This window comes from Grampus griseus, assembly GCF_964374135.1.
Source record: "Grampus griseus genome assembly, chromosome: 11".
In the NCBI taxonomy this organism is placed as follows: Eukaryota; Metazoa; Chordata; class Mammalia; order Artiodactyla; family Delphinidae; genus Grampus; species Grampus griseus.
In genome coordinates this window covers 34,459,502-34,482,758 of record NC_139005.1, presented here as the reverse complement: position 1 = coordinate 34,482,758, position 23,257 = coordinate 34,459,502, and the positions used below count along the sequence as shown (strand labels likewise).

The 23,257-nt window shown below is 33.8% G+C and overlaps 1 protein-coding gene across 6 annotated transcripts in view; it reads left to right on the top strand.

The window, feature by feature from the left end:
• The window catches only part of ADAMTS20 (ADAM metallopeptidase with thrombospondin type 1 motif 20), a 195,600-nt gene extending 179,505 nt beyond the window's left edge, over nucleotides 1-16,095 (top strand). For 4 of the 6 annotated variants that reach the window (XM_082664945.1, XM_082664946.1, XM_082664943.1 and 1 more), the window contains 2 exons: nucleotides 12,164-12,268; nucleotides 14,670-16,095. In XM_082664945.1, the coding sequence (XP_082521071.1) occupies nucleotides 12,164-12,268; nucleotides 14,670-14,759 (195 nt within the window). In that variant the 3' untranslated portion in view covers nucleotides 14,760-16,095. Of the gene's footprint in view, nucleotides 1-12,163; nucleotides 12,269-13,945; nucleotides 14,079-14,669 lie in introns of all 6 variants that reach the window. The other 2 variants (XR_014297386.1, XM_082664944.1) reach the window with 2 other exon arrangements.
• Nucleotides 16,096-23,257: the final 7,162 nt, after the last annotated feature.

Genomic DNA, 23,257 nt, shown 5'->3' with positions numbered 1-23,257 from the left:
TTTAGGAGTGTGGTGTTTAAGTCCCATGTATTTGTGAATTTCCCACATTTCCTTCTGTTATTGATTTCTACTTTCATTCCATTGTGGTTGGAAAACACACTTTGTATTATTCAATCTTTTAAAATTTATTGAGGCTTGTTTTATACATAGCATATGGCTGTCCTGGAAAATGTTCAATATGTGCTTGGAAAGAATGTGTGTTCTGTTGTTGTTGGGTGAAGTGTTCTGTAGATGTCTGTCAGGCCTTGTTGGTTGAAAGTATTGTTCAACTCTTCCATTTCCTTGTTGATCTTCTGCCTAGTTATTCTATCTATGGAAACTTTGCAGCTATTATTGCTGAATTGTCTGCTTCTCACTTCAATCCTTTTGTTTCGTTTATTTTGTATTAGATTTATTTACCTTGTGATTTTGTTGTACATGACTGTATGCTGTAATTGTCATAATATCCTGATATAGTGACCCTTATATCATTATAAAATGTTCTTCTTTATCTGTAGTACCATTTTGTTTTGTTTTGTTTTAAAGTCTAATTTATCTGATATTAGAAATGGCTACTCAGGCTGCTTATAGTACATGGTATATATGTTTTCATCCCATTTGCTTTTAACCTATATATTTTTGGATCCTAAAAGTGTCTCCTACAGGGAGTACTTTGTTGAATCTCTGCCTTTTGATTGGATTGCTTAATGTTGTAACTGATATGTCTGGATTTATCTTTGCCATTTTACTTTTTGTTTTTATAGGTCTTGTATTGTTTTTGTCTCTTCTTTACTGCTTTTTTTATTCAGTGAACATTTTCTAGTGTAACATTTTAATTTCCTTAATAATTTTCTCACTATATTTTAAATTGCTTTCTTAATGGTTGCTCTAGGGCTTACAATGTACATCTTAACTCTACTACAGAATCTTCTCCAGAATTATACTACCTAATTGCAGTGACATATAGAAACACTCCTATATATACTCTTTTTCCTCTTCCCTTTTTTTTTTTCTTTTGCAGTACATGGGCCTCTCACTGTTGTGGCCTCTCCCATTGCGGAGCACAGGCTCCGGACGCGCAGGCTCAGCGGCCATGGCTCATGGGCCCAGCCGCTCCACGGCATGTGGGATCTTACTGGACCGGGGCACGAACCCATGTCCCCCGCATCGGCAGGCAGACTCTCAACCACTGCGCCACCAGGGAAGCCCTCTTCTTCCCTTTTTTTTTTTTGTTATATTTGTTGTCCATATACCTACCTGTGTAACAAACCACAATACATTTTTATAGTGTTACTTTATATAATTTTATATCTTTTAGAGATAAGAAATGAGAGAACTTATATTTCATTGAGTTTTTTACATGAGCCTTTTTATTTAGCATTTCTGGTTCTCTTCATTTCTTCCTGTGGTTCTGAGTTATCAGCTGCTGTCATTTAATTACTGCAAAATAGCTTTGCTTCCATCTGCTTTATTTGTGGCATTATTATCAAATATACTACATTTCTATATTATACTGGTCAGTAGTATAATTACATACATACTGGTTTATATAATTGCTTTTTAAACAAGAGAATAAAGAAAAAGAAATATGCAATTATAGTGTCTTTTATGATTACTGCAATTACCTCTACTAGTACGCTTTGGTTGTTTTGTATTGTCTGATATCACTTGACTTCAGCCTGATAAACTTCCTTTAGTATGTCTAATAATAACTAGTATGTCTGCTAATAACAAATCCTCTCAGTTTTGTCTATCTGGGAATGTCTTTATTTTGCATTCATTCTTGAGAGATTGATTTTCTAGAAAATTATTTTACAGTTTTTATTTTTCAGCACTTTAAATATGCCATCCCACTGTCCTCTGGCTTCTAGAACTCAGCTATTTATCTTACTGGGATTCCCACATATGTGGTCATTTTTCTCTTGATGCTTTCAGTTTTTTTGTTTTTTTTTTTTTGACTTTCAGCGTCTTTACTGTGACATATCTGGATGTAGATCTCTTTGTGTCTACTTAACTTGGAGTCTGTTGAGCTTCTTAGATGTGTAGGTTAATGCATTTCATGAAATTTAGACAGTTTTCAGCCATTATTTCTTCAAATATATTTTCTGCTCTATTTGGTACTTCCATCATGCATATGTTGGTGCACTTAATGGCGTCCCTTTATTTCTCTGAGGCTTTATTCATTTTTTCTTCATTCTTTTTTCTATTTTTCAGATTGTTTCATCACTATTGATATCTTTTCAAGTTTGCTGATTATTCTGCCAGCTCAAATCTACTGATCGATCTGCTCTAGTGAATTTATTATTTTGGTTATTGTACTTTTAAACTCCTGAAGTTGTCCTTTGGCTCTTTTTATAAATATAATTTTTATTTCTTTATTGACAGTCTCTCTTTGATGAGACATTATTATCATACCTTCCTTTACTTTTTTAAACACAGTTTTCTGTAGTTCTTTGGGCATATTTATAATAGGTACTTTGAAGTCTTTATCTGCTTAGCCTGACATCTGAAACCTCTCAAAGGCAGTTTCTGTTGCCTTTTCCCCGGTATATGAGTCATCCTTTCCAGTTTCTTTGCATGTTTCACAATTTTTTGTTGAAAACCAGGCATTTTAGATATTTTAGCAACTGTGGATACTAAGTTTCCCCTTCCCTCTAGGATTTGTTGTTTGCTTGCTTATGTATTTGTTTAGCTCTTTGGCTGGGCTATTTCAGGGACATCTATTTCCCCTGTGGTGTGCAGCCTTTAATGTCACTCCTCAGAGGGCTCAGCCTTGGACATGTACACTGTCACCCCAATCCTCCTGGAATGACAGTGTTTTTAGTTGGCCTGTCTTTGATGAAGTTTCTAGATGGCCTGCCTCTACTGATATCACACTCAGCTCTTAGCTTCCACTAATTAGTATATGATCACTTTGTTCTTTCAGTAACATCCTGGAGGCATAAATTACTACATGGTCTGATCCAATTAAACTCAGGCCCCTTGGCCAGGGTAGTCTTATAGGTCAGTCTTTGAGGTCAGGTCAGACTTCAAGAGGAGCCCTTCTTGGCTGTCTCTTTCCCTGGTTTTCTCTGATAAACTGAGCTTTGACCTACCATTTGGCTTCTTGCTCTCATCCAGTTACCCCCATCCTCCTCTTAACTGCACACCACTAAAATCTTATTTTCAATATGCCCTTTAGGCTTAAATTTCCCCATGTTCAGTCCCAAATAAGCTCAGTCTCCTTAGGAAAAGCTATGGAATTTTCTGTTCTTACAGATTGATTTTCCCCCAAGGAAGGACCTTTGCACCAATTCTGTGGATTGAGTGGGTAGAACCCACTTTGCAGAGTAACATCCCCCATCTATAAGCAGAATGCTGGGTAATGGCAACATCCCCTGGTCTTCTTGGCTTGCCTTGCTCAGCATGGAACTTCTGCCCTACCAGTGATTTTGAGTGGGAGTGACTCAGGCCTTGTGTTCTTGGGCTGCCATGCCTGGGGCAGATCTTCTGATCTATGAGCAGGGACTGAGTGGTGGAAGGGAGCTTCAGACTCTCTGCCATTCTTGCCTCTAAGACAGCTTCAGCAACACAGAGCTGGGTGAGATGAGGAGTGCTGGTGTCCCCCATCCCCCGCCGCCCCCCACACACCCTAGGAGAAAGCTTAGCCCTAGCAGAGAGCTGGGGGAAATACAGTCCTGTGTTCGTAGCTGCACCCACGAAGAGTAGAACTGTCATCTTGCTGAGGTGGGGAAGAGAGGACAGGTCATGGTTCAGATGTCACAGATGCTTACTGTTCTTACCTAGATTTCATAGATTTTCCCGAATAAATGTTTCTCCATTTTTTTGTATAGCCTTAGGACAATTTCAAGAGACTTGAAATGGTTTTGTATTTTATATATTTTTTATATTTGAAATTAAACATTTTATTTTGAGGTAACTGTTGACTGACATGTAGTTCTAAGGAATAATACAGAGATCCCATGTACCCAGTTTCCCCAAATGGTAACATCTTGCATGATTATAGTATAATATCACAACTAGGATATTGACATTTCTACATCAATATACAGAACATTTTTATCACCACAAGAACTTTATTTTTTTTTTATTTAATTTAATTTAATTTTTGGCTGCATTGGGTGTTCATTGCTGTGTGCGGGCTTTCTCTAGTTGCAGCAAGTGAGGGCTACTCTTCATTGCGTTGCACAGGGTTCTCATTGTGGTGGCTTCTCTTGTTGCGGAGCACAGGCTCTAGGCACGCAGGCTTCAGTGATTGTGGCATGCAGGCTCAGTAGTTGTGGCTCTCAGGCTCTAGAGTGCAGGCTCAGTAGTTGTGGCACATGGGCTTAGTTGCTCCACGGCATGTGCGATCTTCCCGGACCAGGGATCGAATCCGTATCCCCTGCACTGGCAAGTGGATTCTTAACCACTGCGCCATCAGGGAAGCCCCACAAGAACTTTTATAATGACAACTACTTCCCTCCTACCACCAGCCTCACTTTATCCTCTAGCAACCACTAATCTAGCCTTCATTTCCATAATTTTTGTCTTTTCAAAGATGTTATATAGGTGGAATCATACTAGTATGTATGTCTAGAACTTCTAGCATTATTTTGAAGAGTGGTGATAGTGGACATGCTTTAACTGCTTCTGATCTTAGAGGGAAAGCATTCAGTCTTTCACCATTAACTGTAATGTTAGCTATAGATTTTTGGTAAGTGTTCTTTATCAAGTTGAAGGAAGTTCCCCTCTGTTCCTATTTTTCTCTATTGTTTCACTGAAGAAAGAGTCCACAGGTCTCCTCAAAAGCCATTCCAAATGTGCTCCCTCTATTGGCTATATTTTTTAAGGTACACAGCTTTGCAGAGGAATCTCAGGTTCTCATTCAATCTTTGAGCCTGGTTAGCTCTATTCATGTCCATTCTTCTCCTTCCCTGCTTCGCTCATGTTGGCCTACCAGATGATTGGTCTCCCTGCAAAATGGTGACTCTCTGACCTACATCTTTTATTTAGTTCTCTTCCCAGGACTATGCTTTTCCTGATGAACTCCCCCTTCTGAAGTCTTACACTGTGTCTCTTTGAACAGTTGTTCTAAGGTCAAGGATGTGTATTCTAAAACTTTTAGCACTTTAAACAATCTTTTCTTTCACATATGGATATTTAAAATAGCTTTTCCATTTTGACCCTTTTAAATGGAGATTATTCAGTCTCCAATGACCAACCCATGTCAAGACTGGTCAACTTTGTCCAACAATCCATATTCCTTCTAATCAATGCCTTCTGGTCATATACTTGATATGATTAGAAAGAAGTAAATTAGAAAGAAGTAAATGCCACCTAGAGATGTGAAGAGTGTGCTACAAGGTACTATTACCTCGGAAAGGTCATGACATTCTGGGAATCTGGTCCTTTTCATTACATGTTGAATTGAATAAATCTGGTCAATGAGACATCAACAAAATTCACAGGAGACTGATATACAAATAAGTAATATAACTGTCAAGTGGAATCAAAACTCCTTTTATCTCATTAGTAAACTTTGCTTATAGAAAATATCTTAACAGAAAACTAATTATTATAAACAGCATATTTCTCAATGAGCATGAGATCAGAATAAGAGATCTTAGCACAATCAAGTTTTTAAATGGTAAAACAGATATTTTCAGTAATTTCTAACTCTATTACTCCAATTTTTATGTAACCCCATTTTCCCCTACAATATCTTGAGAAAAGTACATAGTTATAAACTGGGTAACCCCAATTTACAGTTGGAGAAACAGACACTCTGTGTCAACAACCTGTACAAGATCCTTGAGGAAGTCAGAGGTAGCCCCAGTGTAGTAATAAAATGCTCCTCTCTGCTAGTCAAGGTGAGATGGCTCTTCCACTTAGTTTGCATTTCTGGAATGCAAAGCTCTATTTCCAAAATTAGATGTTATTGGGCATAGGTATGTGCTGTCAAAAAAAGGTATGCCCATTTTTTTCAGTCTGTATTCAAGTGCCTGAAGTTACTGTTACCAAAAATACAAACTGTCCAGTATTCTTGAAGCTATTCTGTCAAATATATAAACCAGATTCTGTGTTAAGTTATATAAGATTTGCATGAATACTCTCCAGATGTTTGATGTCACAGAAAGAACTTATTCTGTTGTTTGGGATTCCTCAAAACCATATTCTCTTTGTTTGCATATGACAGGGCACCCCGGGACATGAATGCTAAAAAGAAAATGGACACATATGGCACTCTCTAGGGAAAATAAACTTTGCCACATTGTAATATAAGATGAAGTTAAGGAGTGTGATGTGACTTTAGAATATATATATATATATATATATATATATATATATATATATATATATACCTCAAAAGTGAAGTAAAATGTTCGGTACTTTTCACAGAGCCATAAAAAAAACCCAAAAACGCAATGTGTATCTCTTTAGCCGTTTTGTAATTAATGTTGATTACATGAGAGCAAGAGAAATAACCAATGCCAGAGGATCATGGCCAGCATCCATTTTGAGTATTCAGAGCCAGTTTTTACATATTTTGAACGTGTATTCTTTATTATCAGACTGCAGAGTTTGATATATATGCATAAGATCTACCCTTTTATTTATATTGTTTAGATCATCTCTCTCCTTATTTTTGCCTGCTTGATCTATTTTGTTATTAAAAGTGGTATATTAAAATTTCCTATTATTAGGATGTTTCTACCTATGTCTCCTTTCATCTCCTGTAGTTTTGTTTCATAAAAGTTGCTGTGTTTGGGCTTCCCTGGTGGCGCAGTGGTTGAGAGTCCATCTGCCGATGCAGGGGACGCCGGTTCGTGCCCCGGTCCGGGAAGATCCCACATGCCGCGGAGCGGCTGGGCCCGTGAGCCATGGCCGCTGAGCCTGCGTGTCCGGAGCCTGTGCTCTACAATGGGAGAGGCCACAACAGTGAGAGGCCCGCATACCGCGATAAAAAAGAAAAAAAGTTGCTGTGTTATTTGATGCATAATACTCACATATTACGTCTTCATTGTGGATTATGGTTTTTAGCACTTCTTTGTCATGTTTTCCTGATTTCATACTTGAATTCTATTCTACCTTATCAGGATTTGCTACCCCTGTTCTCTATGTACATTTTCCTGGTATACTTTTGCACATGCTTTTAGTTTTGGCCTTTATGAGTCACTTTAAGTGTGTCTATTACATATAGCATGTACTTGGGTTTTGTTTGCAAGTCAATTGGAAATTTTTTTCTTTAAATAGGTGTTATATTCATTCACATCTTAAGGTGAAAAAAACACAATAAAATTGCCTTTATTAGTATACAGTTTTAACATACATACAGATTCATGTTACTTTACCATAATCTGAATATAGAATAGGTCCCTCACATTTCCTCCATGGAGTCAGTTCCTCCCTCCCACCTAACTCCTGGTACACACTGATCTTTTTTCTGTTGCTTTAGTTTTGCATTTTCTGAGATGACATAGATATGTGTTATAAATGGAATCACACAATATGTAACCTTTTGAGATTGACTTCCTTCACTCAACATAATGCCTTTGAGGTCCATCTGTGTTTTTGCATGTGTCAATAATTTTTTCTTCCTTATTTCTGAGCATTATTCCATCAAATGGATGTCATACAGCTGTCCTACAGTTTGTTCATTTGTTGGAAGAAAATGAGTTGTTTATAGTTTTTGGAGATTATGAATAGAGCTGAGATGCACATTTGCATACAGGTTTTTGTGTGAACGTACATTTTCATTTCTCTGGGATAAATGCCTATGAGTGAAATTGTAGGGTCACATGATATGTGTATGTTTAACTTTATAGGAAACTGCTAAACTGTTTGATACAGTGGCTGTACCGTTTTTTATTCCCACCAGCAAAGATTAAATTTCTAGTTGATTAGCTTCCTTGTCAGCACTTAGTATTGTCAAGTTTTTTGTTTGTTTTCCCATCTTCTGTGGTAGCTCAATGTAGTTTTAATTTACATTCCACTAATGGATAATAATGTTAAGTATCTTTCATATGCTTATTTTCCATGTATATACTCTTTGGTGAAGTGTATGCCCAAGTCTTTTGCTCATTTTTAAAATTAGGTTGTTTGTTTCCTTATTGTTCCTTACTGTTTAGTTTTGAGGGTTTTTTACATAGTCTGGTTACAAGTCCTTTGTTGTATATAACATTTCCAAGTCTTTTTCTCCTGGTCTGGACCTTATCTTTTCTTTCTCTTAATTGTCTTACACAGAGTGGAAGTTTTAAATTTTAATGAAGTCAAATTTATCATTTTTTTCTTTTGTGGGTTGTACATTTAATGTCATATTTAAGAGCCTTTGACTTACTCCAGGTTACAAAGATTTTCTTCTATGTGTTCTTAAAAATTTTTTTTATAGTTCTATGCTTTACATCTAGACCTATGACTGATTTTGAACTAATTTTTTATGAAGTTGGAAGAGTTTTGCCTATAGACATCCAGTTGTCTTAACACCATTTGTTGAAAAGACAGTGCTTTCTCCAGTAAACTGCCTTTCCGCCTTTGTCAAAAATCAATTGGAGGGGACTTTTCTGGTGGTCCAGTGGTTAAGAATCTACACTTCCAGTGCAGGGGCATGGCTTCGATTTCTGGTCGGGGAACTAAGATCCCATATGCCATGTGGTGAGGCCAAAAAAAAAAAATATATATATATATATATATATATTTATATATATATATATATATATATATATATATATATATAGCACATATTTATGTGGGTCTATTTCTGACTCTGTCTTCTGTTCCATTGATCTACATGTCTCTCTCTTCACCAACACAGCACTGTCTTGGTTATGATAGCTTTATTATAATAAGTGTTAAAACAAGGTAGTGTGGGTCCTTCAAATTTATTTTTTTTCAAACTTGTTTTAATTATTTTAATTTCTTTGTCTTTTGATATAAATTTTAGAATCATTTCTCTTATTGGAATTGCATTAGATCTATAGATCCCATTCATAATAAAATATGTGGAACAAACTTTAAGATTGTAAAACCTAATGATATAATGGGCACATATGAACCAACCAGTCAATCAAAGAAGTGGAACATTAAAACTTGCATCTGTTTCTGTGCTTTCCCTCTGCCTTGTATCCATAACTACTTTTTCCTTTGATGCAGCTAATTACTCAAGGGCAGACATTCCAATCTGTTGAATTCTTAGGTCTTCTGAATCACCTTACCTTCCACTTGTGATTTGGCTGTTAGAATTTTACTTCTTATGATGGCCTCTTCTAAAAAATGTCGAGAGTACAAGAGGAGATAAACTTCATACTACTTCAAAAAACCATATTTTTTAGTTGATACTATGTTGAACTAATTTTTCAAGTTAAATATTAGGTTAAAGGAGGTTTAAATTTTAATCTTAAATAAAGTAATGGAATTGAAATAAGTAATTAATACAATTATTCAATCATTTATTACTTCTAAAGTTCCATAGGAATGTACCAGTACCTTTCTTATGGCACCTATAATTCTCTACATTGCATCACATTTATTTATGTGTATATCACATTTAGTTTCCTCCATTTTATTAAAATATAATTGTCATTAAACATTGTATTAGTTTAAGGTGTACAACATAATTATTTGACTATGTATATATTGAAAAATTATTACCACAATGGTTTTAGTTAACATCCATCACCTCACATAGTTACAATTTTTTCTTTCTTGTGATGAGAACTTTTAAGATCTATTCTCTTAGCAACTTTCAAATATACAATACAGTATACTTGACTATAGTTACCATATTGCACATTAATCCCCAGGATTTATTTATCTTGTAAAACACCCTCACCCATTTCCCCCTTCAGCTCCTACCTCTGGCAACCACCAATCTGTGCTTCACTTCTCAAACCTAGAGCAAAACCTCTCTCTGTATTGCAGTAGTGCTTCATACCAAGTCTGCCACTCAGTTAATTTCGAACAAATGAGTGAAGTGTATTTTTACCTCTGTCAATATCATCCCAGAGTTCAGTTGAATTGTTTTGCTGTTTCTTTGAGATTGTATTATGTAGCTTTTGAACAAGGACTAGAGATGTAAACAAAGTCTGGAGAAATGAAGCAGCAGACATTTCTAGACCCAACTCATTGTGTTAATGACCACCTAAGTCTCTCAGTACTGTAATCAGTTGGATTTTTGTCTTTCCTTTCCAGCTGAATGCTTCCAAGCAACCTTGAGCAGGGAGGTAAAGAATAAATGGAAGTGTAAACTATTAGGTTGTGAAAACATTGCATTCCCCCAACTGGGGCACTCAGTAAGTGGTTAGCCACAGGAAACCTACACCACAGAATATAGTTCCATTTTTTTTATTTGGTGAGAGGCCTATTTATGAGTTAAGGTGGGATGAAGGTATTCAGTGCAAAACCTGTATGAGATGACTAAGTATTAACCAGTAGAATATATCCTTAGAATTACTTCTTCTCATTCAAATATTTACTAATATAAAATTCTAATGTGTGTAGCGTTAGTGTCATTCATTATCACGAGCATGAAGGGTTTAGCTGTGTATTTGTGTATTAACTTTTACAATGCTAAAATTTAATATTTATAATGTTGCACTTCATTCATCCATTTAAAAACACTTACTGAGTGCCTAGGCCTTCTTTTGGACTCTAGGAATATAGCAATGAAGGACACATACAGGTCGTATTCTAAATTTCATAACCAAATGACGTATATAACAATTAATTTTCTTTGAAATTTATCTAAAACAAATTATTTCTATTTTGGGGAAAATTCTCCATATATTATCATTGTATTATAAATGTATTTGAATCTCTATTTTGATTTTAAATAAGAAGTATATAAGATTCCTAAGAAATCTAACTTAATAAACTAAACTGATACATAATTTTTTAGCAGTTGTAATAATTCATATTATAAATATATTTGAAATCTATTTAGTTTGCTTTCATGACAAGATAATATTTTCATTGACATAACATAATCTTTAATGTTTTATCACTGTCTTGCTCAAGATTCCTGAGTCTTACGCCATAGGATATTGTGATGTGATCTAAGATTGTCCTAATATCGCTCTAAATCTGTATGTATATTAAACATTGGCAGTAGGCTTAATTAGCTTTCATAAGTACAGCTTTTCAGTGTATAATTCTGTACTGCAAGATCGTATACATGTGCCACAAATTTTACCAATTTTAGTCAGGCACTTTCTTAATTAACAGATATTTAAAGTTTATTTTTAAATAAATTTATTTATTTTATTTATTTAATTTTGGCTGTGTTGGGTCTTCGTTGCTGCATACTGGCTTCTCACTGTGGTGGCTTCTCTTGCTGCAGTGCACGGGCTCTAGCGTGCAGGCTCAGTAGTTGTGGCGCACAGGCTTAGTTGCTCCGCGGCATGTGGGATCTTCTCGGATATTGAACCCGTGTCCCCTGCATTGGCAGGCGGATTCTCAACCACTGTGCCACCAGGGAAGCCCTAAAGTTTAATTTTTAGCAGAGATAGTCTGGAATATTTTGACATGAAACTGGTTCTTGTGTCTTGAAAATAACTCGATCATAAAGCCACTAGGGGGCTCACATACCATGTGTGTAAATCATGTGGCATCAGACGTCCACATAACACTTCTGGGCTCTTAAAAGCACATGATAGCTGGGGCAATAATATCACATTCAGTAGTTTTGTGTGGTAGGTTAAAAAGTAACATTCTTAACACAAAAGGTAAGGGCACAGTAACAGAAGATTCTAGGAAATACATTAAACAGGTGTAACTTAGGGAAATTAGCAACGAGGGGTCAAAAATTGAAACTGGAGAAATGTTAAAGTCTGGTTGGTATCAATCCCTGTGAACACCCATTCTGACTGGAGTTGCTGTTGCTACAGGAGCATAAGCTCTAGCTGTCAACCCTAGAGTCCTAGTGTTGGACAGAATTACTTTTGCACAAATAACATTATCTGGTATTATTTCAGTTGTCTCTTGTAATTGAGAAGACTTATTTGTAATCAATTTAAAAAGTCTTTAGCCTGTTCATTTTCTTTAGTGTAAGGTTGTATCAATATTCTTTCATTTTCTAAAGAAAGAATCTTGAAAACCAATTCGAGTCCTTTCTTACATAATTCCAATTCAGGTGTTTCTAGCAAAGTGGATGCTTAAATATTTTATGAATTCCATCTATTTTTATTTTGTTTTGTTTTCAATCCAGGGACAATTCAGCATTAATTTGGCTGGAACTGGAATGAAGATATCCAGTACAGCAAAGTGGCTTGCTCAGGGCAGTTATGCCTCTGTCATCATTCACAGATCACAAGTAAGTCCTGCTGGACCAAAAAATCTGTCTGAAATACTTCTGTGCTGTGAACTAGCATTAAAGGTCCTCTACTTTAAATTTAGAGTTATATGAAGTTAATGACTAATGCGTTATTGCATATGATGGACTATATTACATATAATGAAATATAACATTAATTTATGAAATTATGGAATTGGGTTCATTTTTATTCATGTGCTTATGTAGGTTTTATATACATACACATTCATGTTTAGCCTACATATATCTGAACATGAAATCAAATGCCAGAGCATATAGATTGAAGTAGCTCAAGTTTGGGGTTGATGGCTTGAAATGCAGGTACTTCAAAAAGAGGTAGTGCTTTTAGCTATATTCTAATTATTAAAGGTTTGTAGGTTTTAATATTTCAAAGTGAGAGGTAACTTTTTGGTTTATTTACCTCACTACTTTGATTTAGTGATGGAGCTGAGGTTGGAGCCATTTGTCATTTAACAAATATCCTTTATAGGTTCTTCAAGAATTAGGAATATTTTTTATGGTTGTATGCATATTTTCCTCTGTCTACCTTTATCTAGAGAACATTGGTATTTGGTTTTTACCTATAGCACATATATCATCTAAAGTAGAATCCATTTAATTTTGATGCTGGTATGGGGTACTAGCACATACTCTTTATGAGATGGCTCCTAGTACTTGGAGCTCCCATGTCTTAGATAACATGATTCTATCTATAGTAAATCAGGATCTACATTATAAGTGTCCTCACCTATATTGCACATAAATCAGCACCATCAACAACCCCCTGCCCGCTCTAAGGTTTTATCATTTTTCTTTCTTTTGATAAAAGTGACTTCTGTTACACTCCTATTTATATGAATACTACTTATAAATGAAATTCAATTTTCTAATAATCAGAGACTAAAACATTATCTTTCTGAATATTATGAAATTGTGTTTCAATTTATAATTAAAGAATTTAAATTTTTATTATTTCTATCATATGGGCAAGCAGTAGGCTTTTTAAAAATGGCTATTTCTAAATATTTATTTGGCAAATTTTGGTCTAATCCCTTTTGGTAGAAGAATGGAAATAAATTAATTACCTAGTTAAAGTATATTCCGAGCAAGTAGAAAATGTAGAGAGTGCAATGAGATATTCTGACTTTATACAGCTTTTAGGTATCTTTTGGTTAAATGAGATCTGGCTGAGGGCAGCAGTAAAAATGAATATTTAGTACAATCATTACTTTTGCTTCTATTTAAGTTCTATTCTAAAGATTATTTATTTGTCTATTTAATTGAGAGTTTCTCCCTCAATCAAAAATTTTGCACATGAAGGTATTTCCTGAGATCTGTTGCCTGGTGTGAAAATGAGACTTGTGAAACCCAAATGTACTTATGGAAATGCACACATATTTTCATTTCCCATTAAATTTAAGCAAGATTAGGGGTTTACTTATACGATCCGTTTGCAAACAGGAATGTATATAAATTGGAATTTTTACTGCCATTCCTTTCTCTGTTTACTCAGACTCTCTAGAGTTTAGAAAGCTTTTGAAAGGAGAGGCAACTTCAAAAGCCCCCGATCTCAAAATATTCTTCATCCTCAAAAGTTCCAGGAACCCAAAGTTTCCTTCTCTACCCTCCTTCCTTAGATTAAAAAAACAAAAACAAAGCAAAACTTACCTTTTCTAGAAACTACAGGAGTTCAAGCTATTTTTGCTTTATCCTATCAAAATGCCTTTTGACTTTTGGACCTAAAGATGGAAGACAGTTTGGAAAGAAAATCTAGCATGTCCTGACCACCTTCTTCACCAGCCATTCCTCAGTAAGCAGCTCTGCTTTCCTAAAAAAAAGAAGAATCTCCCTTTTTAGTCCTTGTCTAATTATAATTCCTGCTTTCAGTCCAGTTTTATTCCCCGCCCCCCCCTCCATTTTATCACCTTCTAAATATTTTCTTCAGTCTGTGTTTCTAATGCTTCCAGGAGATATTTGAGGTTAATATGACTTGGATTCAGTTAAGGTCAAGTTTGCATACTATCTTTTTTTTAGTCTGTGAGAATCTTATATAAAATCATGGCAATGCTGGACAACAGATTGGGAGAGGTTTTAATAAACTCACTGAAGCAAATAGATATCTTGTTGAAAAATAAGTGGGTTGAGATGAATTGTCTAAATTAGAGTGTGGTTTATAATCATTAAGTAGATAATATGAATCTCACATTATCTAATTCCCATGACCACAAATTTCAACTAATCCTGAAATGGCATGACCTTTGACCTCAAGTGTAATTGTTGTATGAAACCTTGGCTAATTATTTCAACCGCATGATTCAAAGCATTTGCTTTTTCTGCCCTGTGCACGCAGATACTAGCTTGTAACAGATTCTCCTGTATCTCTGCCTCTTCCTATTTTCAGGATGGAACCAAAGTCTACGGCAGATGTGGAGGGTTCTGTGGAAAGTGTATTCCTCACATGACTACTGGTCTCCCAATTCAAGTAATATGAACATTCAGAAGTGGGAAGTGAGTCCCAAAGAGGAGACATTCTCTGGAAACTGCAAATAGCTGGTGCTTGTTTCTTTACCCTTCCCTTCCTGAGATTTCCATGTCTAAAATGTCTGTGCCTTTTTTTCAGGGCGCTCATCAGGGAGTCACATCACTGCTTAATTTTTCAAGGGCTTCAAAATAAACTGAACGATATGTGATTCTAATCTGGATCCTTAAAAGGATATAGTAATTTATGGTAGGGTATACAGGGATGCTTGAATTATACCAAGATAATATTGCTGTTAACAGCTTGGACTGGACCACAATTACCTTATGCCTATAAACACACATGTAAATCTCTGCTCTGGTATCCTACTGTACAATGAATGTTTATTCTACTTGTTAAAATGGAGCAAGTAAAAATTAGGAAAATGAACTTATTTAAAACTGCGATAAACATATTGAATCTGTCAGGTGAATAGCAAATCAATAGTCACATCAAAAAAGTACATAGCCATTATACTTTCTACTGATACAGCTTAGATACTTTGTTTTATGTTTCCTTTAATTTTTAATTGTGCATTATGGTGCTTGAAAAAAATCATCCTAAAATATGGTATAATTTTGTATTTAAAATATATGCTTTGGTTAAATACTAAATATGAAATTTTGTGGGAATAATACAGAAGAAGATATGATATAGTAGAATTTGACTTAAAACACCTACCTCTAATTTGATTGTACTTATAAGAGCAATACATTGTTTTTATAATGTGTATATTCTATCATGTCTTTATAGATCTTATATATGTATATGTCTACTCTTAAAAAATTAATTTTCTCACAGTTAAGTACTGTATTTTATTAATCAAGTAGAAAAGTAAGAATTATTGACATGTTGAAGATCCTATTTTGGTAAACATAAAATTATGTTTACATTTGCAAAATTTTTATTAGAGACGTTCAAGTTATTTCATATCTGAGGTATCTCAAAGCCAGAACATAAAAGATAGTATAAAAATTAACTATTCATGGACAAATTCTCAGGTATCAAGAGATTTTTTTCAGGTGAATAATTTGTGTATTATATAATAATGTGATTTTAAAAGAATCATAGACAAATAATATTTTTCTATGGCAACCTACTTTATAAACCAAGAAAACTGAATCTACTAATAGATTTTTGCCAGTAAATAGTAGTGTACTAGTTTTGCCCACAAAGTTTTTCTTTTTCAAAGATTTATTAGGGGTATATTGTACCATATAAGGTACTAAAGCAATTTTGTGCCAATGTGGTTAGATAAACATTTAGGGATCTCTGTATCAGAAAAGAAGTATTTTGCACTATGTGCCTGAAACCAGTTACAAACATTATTACAAAATGTGTAACATTTTCTAGAAATGTTTTTATTCATAAGTAAAATCTTATAATTTATAAACATTTAAGTAATAAACATGTTTGTGTGATATATTAGGACTTTGTTTTCATTTTCCTTTCAGGTTAAAAAAAAAAAAAATTCTTCACCAAAAAGTCTCTAACTCTAAAATCACTCAGAAATTCTTAAAAGATTTTATTCAAATTGTTGCAGCTGGGATGGAAACAGCTCCTATCCAGTGTATACCCTTCTCACGGAAATAATGGGCAGGAGGCTGACAAAAATTTGCAATGACTTCAAAAGCTTCTGTTCATAGAAGGGGTACACATGTATACTCATATTCAATTGGTCAACTTAAATCGCATGACCAAATCCTAGTCAATGGGGCAGGGAAATATACTACCTCTACAAGTGCAGGATGGCCAGACATATGGAAATGAGTGAGGACTCACAATCCTCTCCCAAGGGAGGGAGTAGACCCTTTTGAGCAATAATATGTTTCATCCATCCATCTTAAACTTCCCTAGAAATTGCCAAATTACTACTTTCTAAAGGGGTTAAATCAAGTTAAATTACCACTGGCAGGGTGTAAAAAGTTTAGAGTATCCACATCCTCAGTGACATGTGAAATTTTTTTCTGATCTTATGGGGCAGAGCATAGTATTTCATTGTTTGAATTTATATTTATTTAATTACTAGGTTGGATGAAGATCCTTTCATATATTTTTTGTTATTAGGTTCCTTTTTCTGAGAATTGCTTTTTTATTTTTTGTTCACTTTACCTCTCCTGTCCTCCACCTTTCCTGCCTTTCCCCACCCTCTAAACTCCACCCCCCAATAAAAAAAACAAAAAAAGGAAAGAAACAAACATATAAGGGAGTCAGTTTTATGTGAATGTGATTTAAAACATTTGAGGATCACTTATCACAAAGCATGCTTTTTGCACTGTACCTTAGTTACAAATATTACTATGCAGTGTATAGTAGTTTTCTATACCTGTTTATCATTTAAAGTGAAGCACCCTTTACATCTATTTTATCTATTTTGCTACTCCTTAAGGGGAAAAGCTTTCCCTGATCATATCAAAGGCCAATCTGCCCATCTCTGCTCTTGATTTCCTCCCACTCTGAATTACCCAAGGCCTTTCTCCGCAGATTATTCTCTCTCCTTTTCCTTTCTCTCTCTACTGGCTCCTTTTTTTCATCCGGAAACCGTGTTCACCTCTCTTATATTTTAAAACAAAAATATGTCCTCCTCTGCCACCCCTATTCACTCTCTCTTCCTTTCACTGTCAAGCTTCCTAAGAGAAACACCTATCCTCATGATCTCTTCATCTTTACCTTTCATTCAAGCGTTGGTCCATTATAACGTGGTTTCCAGCCCTCAATATTTCATCAATACTACTTTCGCTAAAATCACAAATGAATTCCTAATTGCCAAGCACAATTATATATTTTGAGTTATTTTCCTTTTGATGTTTGAATAGCGTTTGGCAAGGGTGAGGGAGCGTTCCATGAAATATTATGACAATAGCTGAAAGTATTGTCTATCATGGTACATATTTATGTGCACTTGAAAATAATGTGTATTCTGCAGTAATTTTGTATAGGTTTTATGTAAGTAAATTATGTCAAGTTAGATTTTCATATTATTCAAATATTTTCTGTATCTTTTTTCTAATTGCAGTATCAATTACTGAGGGATACAGTTTTTCTAATTGTAGTGTCAGTTATTATAGTAGTGTTATAACTGTAGAGTATTAATATATAATAATAACTGTAGTGTCCATTATTATATATTATATTATATATTGAGATATTTTTCTAATTGTAGAGTCAATTTTTAAAAATTATATTACTGAAAATGATCACTTATTGATTAAATTATTCTATTCTATTAATAGGATGTTAATATTCTATTAGTCTTACAAATGTTAAATTCTTCAACTACAATTGTGAATTTGTCTATTTCTCCTTTTAATTCTGCCAGATTTTTTCATGAATTTAGAAACTCTGTTATTAGGTACATACATGTTTATGAGTGTTATGTCTTCAATGAATTGACCCTCTTTATGAAATATTCTTATATCTCTAGTGATACTTATTGCCTTAAAGTCTACATTGGTATTAAAAAAACTATCTCAACTTTCTTTTAATTAGTGTTTGCATGATATATCTTTTGCCATCCTTTATTTTTAACCAGCATATATCTTTAAATTTTCTTTTATAAATAGCATAGAATTGTTCTGTGTTTTTTCATTTTTCAATCCAGTTCAGCAATCTGTTTTTTTCTTGAAGAATTTAAGACCATTTACAATTAATGCAATTATTGATATGGTTGAATTTAAGTCTACCTTCTTGTTATTTGTCTTTTATTTGTCTCATACATTCTTTCTTCCATTGTTCCTCCTTTTCTGCCTTCTTTTGAGTTGTTTAGTTTCGTATTCAATTTTATATTCTCTTTTTATGTTGGCGTCTTTGTTTTATTTTTTTAACGTTTGCCCCAGGGATTAACCTATCTTATCCCACACTTTCTCTACCTTGCATAAGATTATTTCACATTATTCTACACTTTAAATGCTTACATTTCTCTCAAGTGTTAGCTCAATATGACCTCCTCCATCAAGATTTTTGTGGACCATTCTGCCAGGAACACTTTATTTTTAATTTCTCATGTATTCTATTCCTTTCTTACATCACTTATTATTTATACTTAGTATTTGATTAGGGTTTTGAACACTCACTCTATCTGCTCTCCAAGACAGTTATTTGAGTGAAAACTGACACTGGCTTAGCCACTATTTTGTGCTTGATATTGAGAGATTAAATTAGATATGGATACTTTACTCCTTATCTAATTTAATCTTTACAACAATCTTATGAAACCTCACCATTTTACACATCATTTTATGTAACAGCAGAAACATTTAGCATAGTACATATATGTCCATACATAAAACCTTTCTTTTTATTCTACTGTATTCTTTGCTTAAGAACAGAAACTATGTTTATTCTCTTCTGAATCCCTCACAGCAACTATCAGAGTGTTGAATATAGCATAGATTTAATATTTTCTTGTCAATTAATTAAAATATTCAGCAATTCAAATCCACATGAAAATATATGAAAAAATCTATTTGAACTATAATTTACAGATTTTTGGTGGGATTGATGTTTTAAAAAAAGTGAAGAGTCATTCCAAAAATATGTTCAGGAAGATACAGGGATTCCAGGAGTGATCAATCATGTTCCACTGTGGAATTTGGGAGGCCAGCCTAGAAGTAACCAATAGCCATCATATTTTTTCTCATGGAATAGGCCATGTAGGTCTGCTTTAATTTATATATTTTAAATTATTTTAAAAATACTTAACACTACGAATATTGATGGAAATATAAGAGAGTAACATAATAAACAGTCAATTTTGTAGTAACAGCTTATTCACCATTGAGTGTAGGCTTGAGAAATACAAAACTATTTTTATAATGTCTCAATAGTAACAAAAAAGAATAGAATTGATGTTTTATTTTACTCTTCCTTATGTCACTCATCAGGTAGGCTATATCTTGGCTATTAAATATAGCTATTAGTCAACATTGGTGATTGCATCAACTTCTAATTTTTAAACATGATTATTCTTTTCAAACATAGAAGACTTACAGTTTTTCTTGTTAATTTTTTTCTAACAAGTTAGCTCATATCTTTTAGCTGACAAGTGTCTAATTAAATGTTTTGCTTAAAGGTAAATAATAAGATCCAATTAATGCATTACTTTTGTTACATTTTTTTAAGATAACATGATTATTTTTGTTACACTTATCCTATTTCCTTCTGTAATGACTCATCTCCTTTATTTGAAATGTGAAAAATTATTTACAACTGACAACAGTGGCATCTGCTGGCCACTCTTAACTATTTTGCAGCGTGATAAAGAAAAAATGTCAAATTAATTTTCCTCTGCAATTTTCTGAAGAGCTTGAGAAGCAACTGCTTGCAATGGAGTAGGTGAACAGTCTTTGAGTTCTCTTTAACCCAGTTGAACACTGTTACCTATATCCTTACCAGATCCATATCTGTATCTCTGTCATACAAACATACATGTGTTCTTTTCACTACTTCAATCTGAGAATATTCTTAACAATATAGAATCTTCCTTGGCTTCCAGGAGCCAAAGAAGTTGTTTTTAATGCAATAATTTTTTTGGAGAAACTTTATGCTACAAAAAGAGGAAACTCAGGATGAGAGCAAGGGTTCGGGGACACCTCAGATTTCTAGACCAGGCTCTAATATTAACAAATAGCGTTAACATTAAACTTTAGGTTTGTTTCCTCAGCTGTAAAATAAGGGATTTAAAATAAATAATTTCCAAGGTACTTTTCAACTCTAAACGTTTATATGTATAAATTGTGTCTGGTGCCTTAGTTGGCAGTTTATTCAGTTTGCATTTATCTGACTATACCTTCATATTTTTAAACTTCATCTATAAAAATTTACAGAATTAAAACTTACAAAAACCTGCAAGAATAGTACAAGTAGCTATCATATGTCCTTCAGCTGGATTCACTAATTTTTAACATTTTACCACGTTTGTTATATAAATAAAACTATTTGACATTTAATTGTGAGTAAAAAACACAGTTCTAGAAGGGGGTAGATCACTACTCTTTCACTTTTACTACACAGAAGCTGTTCAGTTTATGAAACAAAGCAAAGATAGGTTCTGTTCACAGTATTTCATAGTTAAGAAGACCTGAGTTTTTAATGTACTCTGCCATTTTGTATCTTTCCAGTGTCATAACAAAACACACAATCTCAACCTCAGTATTGTAAATTGTAAAATGGATAGAAGAAAAATTGCATTGCTTGCCCTCCTAACATAAAAATTGTGAGAGTAAATGAGTTTATGTTTGTGAATATCTTTGAATGGTAGAAAGTGCCAAATTAGCTACATTCCCTCATTTTAAATACAGAAAATAGCTTCGAAAGCACTATAGTGAGTAGACGGCAGGTTCTGAGGGTCTACACTCCAGTTCTGCTGCTTATGTAAGCTCTGTGACCTTGGGAAAATCACTAGATCTTCCTGAACATCATGGTTGCAACTATAAATCTGAGCTGTTTATAGTATCTTTCTCACTTTGTGACTGAAAATATTAATCTGTAAAATTTTGGTACGAGGTCGGGCTCTTAAATTGGGTTCAATTTTTTTTGCTTAAAATTTTTTTATCGTGGTAAAATACACATTACACAATATTTACCACCTTAACCATTAAAAAAATACACAGTTTAGTGATACTCAGTGCATTCATATTTTGTGCAACCATTGCCACCATTCATCTCCAGAACTCTTTTCATCTTGCAAAACTGAAACATTGTACCCATTAAACAATAACTCCCTATTTAAGGTTCATCCATGTTGTAGCATGTGTCAGAATTTCCTTCCCTTTTTAAGGGTAATGATATTCCATTGTATATACCATATATTGCTTATCCATTCAGCTGTCAATGGACATTGTGTTACTATCATGTTTGTTATTGTGAATAATGCTGCTATCAACATGGATATACAAGAATTTCTTTGAGACCCTGCTTTCAATTCTTTTAGTGTGTACCCAGAAGTGGAATTGCTGATAATATGGTAGTTCTATGTTTATTTTTTTGAGGACCCATCATATTGTTTCATACTGTTTTCCATGAACAGTACAAATTTCCAAATTTCCAATTTCTCCATATCTTCTTCAACAGTGGTTATTTTTAATGATTTTGATAGTAGCCATACTAATGGGTGTGAGGTGCTATCTCATTGTGGTTTTGATTTGCATTTTCCTAATGGTTAGTAATTTTGGCAGTTTTTTCATTTGCTTATTAGCCATTCATATATCTTCTTTGGAGAAATGTCTATTCAAGTCCTTTGCCTGTTTTTTAATTAGGTTATTTGTTTTTGTTGTTGTTGTTGAGTTTTATTCTGGATATTAGTCCTTTATTTGCAAATATTTTTTCCTGTTGCATAGTTTGCATCAATGTTCATAAGTGTATTTGTCTATAGTTTTCTTTTCTTGTAGTGTCTTTGGCTTTGGTGTCAGAAGAATGCTGGCCTTAGAGAATGAGGAGCTAGAAGTTAGAAGTGTTCTCTCCTCTTCAAATATTTTTTGAAGTTTGAGAAAGATTGGTGTTTGTTAGTTCTTCTTTAAATGTTTGATGGAATTCACAAGTGAAGCCATTAGGTTCAGGGAATTTATTTGTTGAAATGTTTTTGATTACTGATTCAATCTCCTAACTGGTTATCAGTCTAATCAAGTTTTCTACATCTTTGTGACTCAGTCTTGTCAAGTTTTGTGTTTCTCAGATTTGTCCGTTTCATCTAAGTTATCCAAGTTATCCAAGTTTGATCCACACAGTTGTTCATATTACTCTTTTATAATCCTTTTTATTGTCTGTATTTAATATTGGTTGTAGTGTCTCCACTTTCATTTCTGATTTTAGTTATTTGATTCTACTCTCTTTTTCTTAGTCAATCCAACTAAAAGTTTTCAATTTCATTCATATTTTCAAAGAATCAACTTTTGATTTTTTTTTATTTTTCTCTATTGTTTTTGTTATTTATTTCATTTATCTCTGCTCTAATCCTTATTATTTTCTTCCTTCTGCTAGTTTTATTTTTAGTTGGTTCTTCTTTATCTAGTTCTTTAAGTTGCAGAGTTAGGTTGTTGATTTGAGATATTTCTTCTTTTCTAATGTGTTTATAAATTTCCTCCTTAGCATTGCTTTTGCTATGTCCCATAAGTTTTGATATTGTGTGTCTTCATTTTAATTCATCTCTAAGTATTTTCTAATTTCCCTTGTGATTTCTTCTTTGATACATTTGTTAAGAGTGTGTTGTCTAATTTCCACGAATTTGTGCATTTTCCAGTTTTAGTTCTATTTTGATTTCTAACTTCATCTTGTTGTGGTCATAAAAGATATTCTGTATGATATCTATCTTATTAAACCTATGTAGACTTAATTTGTGGCCTAACATATGGTCCTTGCTGGAAGATGTCCCATGTGAAGTTGAGAAGAATGTGTGTTGTGTTGTTGTTAGAGTGTTTAGTATATGTCTGTTAGATTTAGTCAGGTTATTGTGTAATAAGTCCTCCATTTCCTTA